Source organism: Curcuma longa, chromosome 5 (assembly GCF_044706935.1).
Source record: "Curcuma longa cultivar G26 ecotype Majalengka, Jawa Barat chromosome 5, ITB_CL_G26_1.1, whole genome shotgun sequence".
NCBI lineage: Eukaryota > Viridiplantae > Streptophyta > Magnoliopsida > Zingiberales > Zingiberaceae > Curcuma > Curcuma longa.
In genome coordinates, this window is record NC_133865.1 from 12,299,420 (window position 1) to 12,301,287 (window position 1,868).

The following is a 1,868-nucleotide window of genomic DNA, read 5'->3' on the forward strand; positions in this document are numbered from 1 at the left end:
TCCTCGATTTCGATTGGCTGATCATTCTGCGTCACTGTGGCTCCTGTTTCTGTAGTCGAGGACTCGGTCACGTCTTCTAAAACTCACCAATTGTATGTCGTGGTTACGTCCCACTTTAGGTGCTTATTGATGGAAGCACTCAGCATGATTCAACTTGAAAGAGCAGAGAAAGAATTAGTCAGTGTAAAAATGGACTTGAAAAAAATAGAAAGCTTACTTAGTGGTTTCTCTAGAGGAATGACATTAGGGCTCAGACTAGCTTGATATAGAAGGACCTCGTTATCCACCAGAGTGTTCACATTAAATTTTAAGTCTATTAGAATATCGATGGCAGCTAGGATATATATCCAAGAAGTTGGAACCTCGCCTCGTAGCAAAATATACTACCCAAGCTCTCCTCTCTTAGGATAAAAAAAGTAATGAAAAGTAGGGAAATCGAAGGGAATTTGGTATATCTGAAAAACAACAGAAGCACTATAGATCAATCGATATAAATTAGGGGCAAGCTGGGATAATGAGCATTGAAAATAAGTGGCTAGGTTTTGAAAGAAAGGAGGCATGGACAATCTTAAACCGCCAGCTAACTGACCTTGGAAAAAGGAAGTATAGCCAGGAGGTTGTTAGTGGGGTCGGTGTTCTAGGGATGGAATCCTAATCCTATGATCTAAGGATATGCCATACTGTTCTTTGAGAAGCAAGTCGTCTCCCAAAGTAAATGAGATCCTTTGAATCTCATATAAAGGAATTGACACGGCCATAAGAATAAAAAAGAGGAAGGAATATAGAGATAGAAGGAAGAGGGAAAAAGAAAGTTACAACTAGACTTACTAGGTTAGGATCGTGGCCGGTGACTGAAGGAAGAAGAAGATGCTGAAGTGAATGGAAAGCAGCGCGATCCGGCGATGCATCAATATATGTCACTGATAGCACAGTAGGGCTAAGTCCATTGCTTGATGGAGCATTAGATGGGATTAAAGAACGGTGGGCCTGGTTCTGGCCGTCGCATTGTATGTCCTACGTGGTTGAATCAAAATATGATCTTCGCCATTAAGGATCAAACCAAAAGGAGCATCGGATGACACAGTGATTCAAAGATGGTCGTTCGATGAGGTAGCTGGGCAGGTGGGAAATTAGTATAACCCTCTGATTTATGACCATGTTAGCAAAGTCATTTTCCCATGCCCGCCATCATTAATGCAACATGGTGTTCTCGAATTTGATAATGCATGCTATCACTAATACGGTCGAAAAAGTGCATCAATAATAAGGTTGATAGGTGATTTAGCATATCATCAATAGTTAAGGCTATTTTTTATATCGAGTGGATAGACTTGATCATTGCAAATATCCCCTCTGGTTCAGCCAAAACATTTGACTCAACACAAGTCCAGTCAGTCGGACTTCACTTCTTTTGACTACACTAATCCGAGAGACTTATGATAAGATGAAATCGCTAAGCGACCATGTGTCCACCATGTGGTTGTCCCATGATTGCCACGTGGTCTTAAAATAAGAAAAGAATAAAATTGTTTAGAAGGTTTAATTTGAGGGGTGGTTAGTTGACAACCTCTAACCTTAGCCATGATCATAGTTTTCACAAAGGTTTAGGTCTTGACTTCAGTGTTTGCTCGACATCGCATGCCAACCTCATTTTAGTCTTAGATCCTAACCTTGCATGGCACTTGATCAACATCACGTGCCGACCTCACTTGAACCGTAAGTCTCGACTTCAAGCTCTTACCTCGACACCTGCGTGGCCTCACATATCAACTTCATCTCAGCCTTGGGTCCCAACTGTTGGTGCAAGATGCACTAAGATCTTGCCTAGAGTTCGATGTTTGACAATACACCTAAGTCTGGTCAGTTTG

General features: G+C 41.4%; 1 protein-coding gene across 1 annotated transcript in view; it reads left to right on the forward strand.

The window, feature by feature from the left end:
• Nucleotides 1–514: 514 nt before the first annotated feature.
• The window catches only part of LOC141829901 (ferredoxin C 2, chloroplastic-like), a 5,101-nt gene continuing 3,747 nt past the window's right edge, over nucleotides 515–1,868 (forward strand). The window contains exon 1 of the mRNA XM_074717378.1: nucleotides 515–628. Coding sequence (XP_074573479.1) covers nucleotides 515–628 — 114 coding nt within the window. The remainder of the gene's footprint in view (nucleotides 629–1,868) is intronic.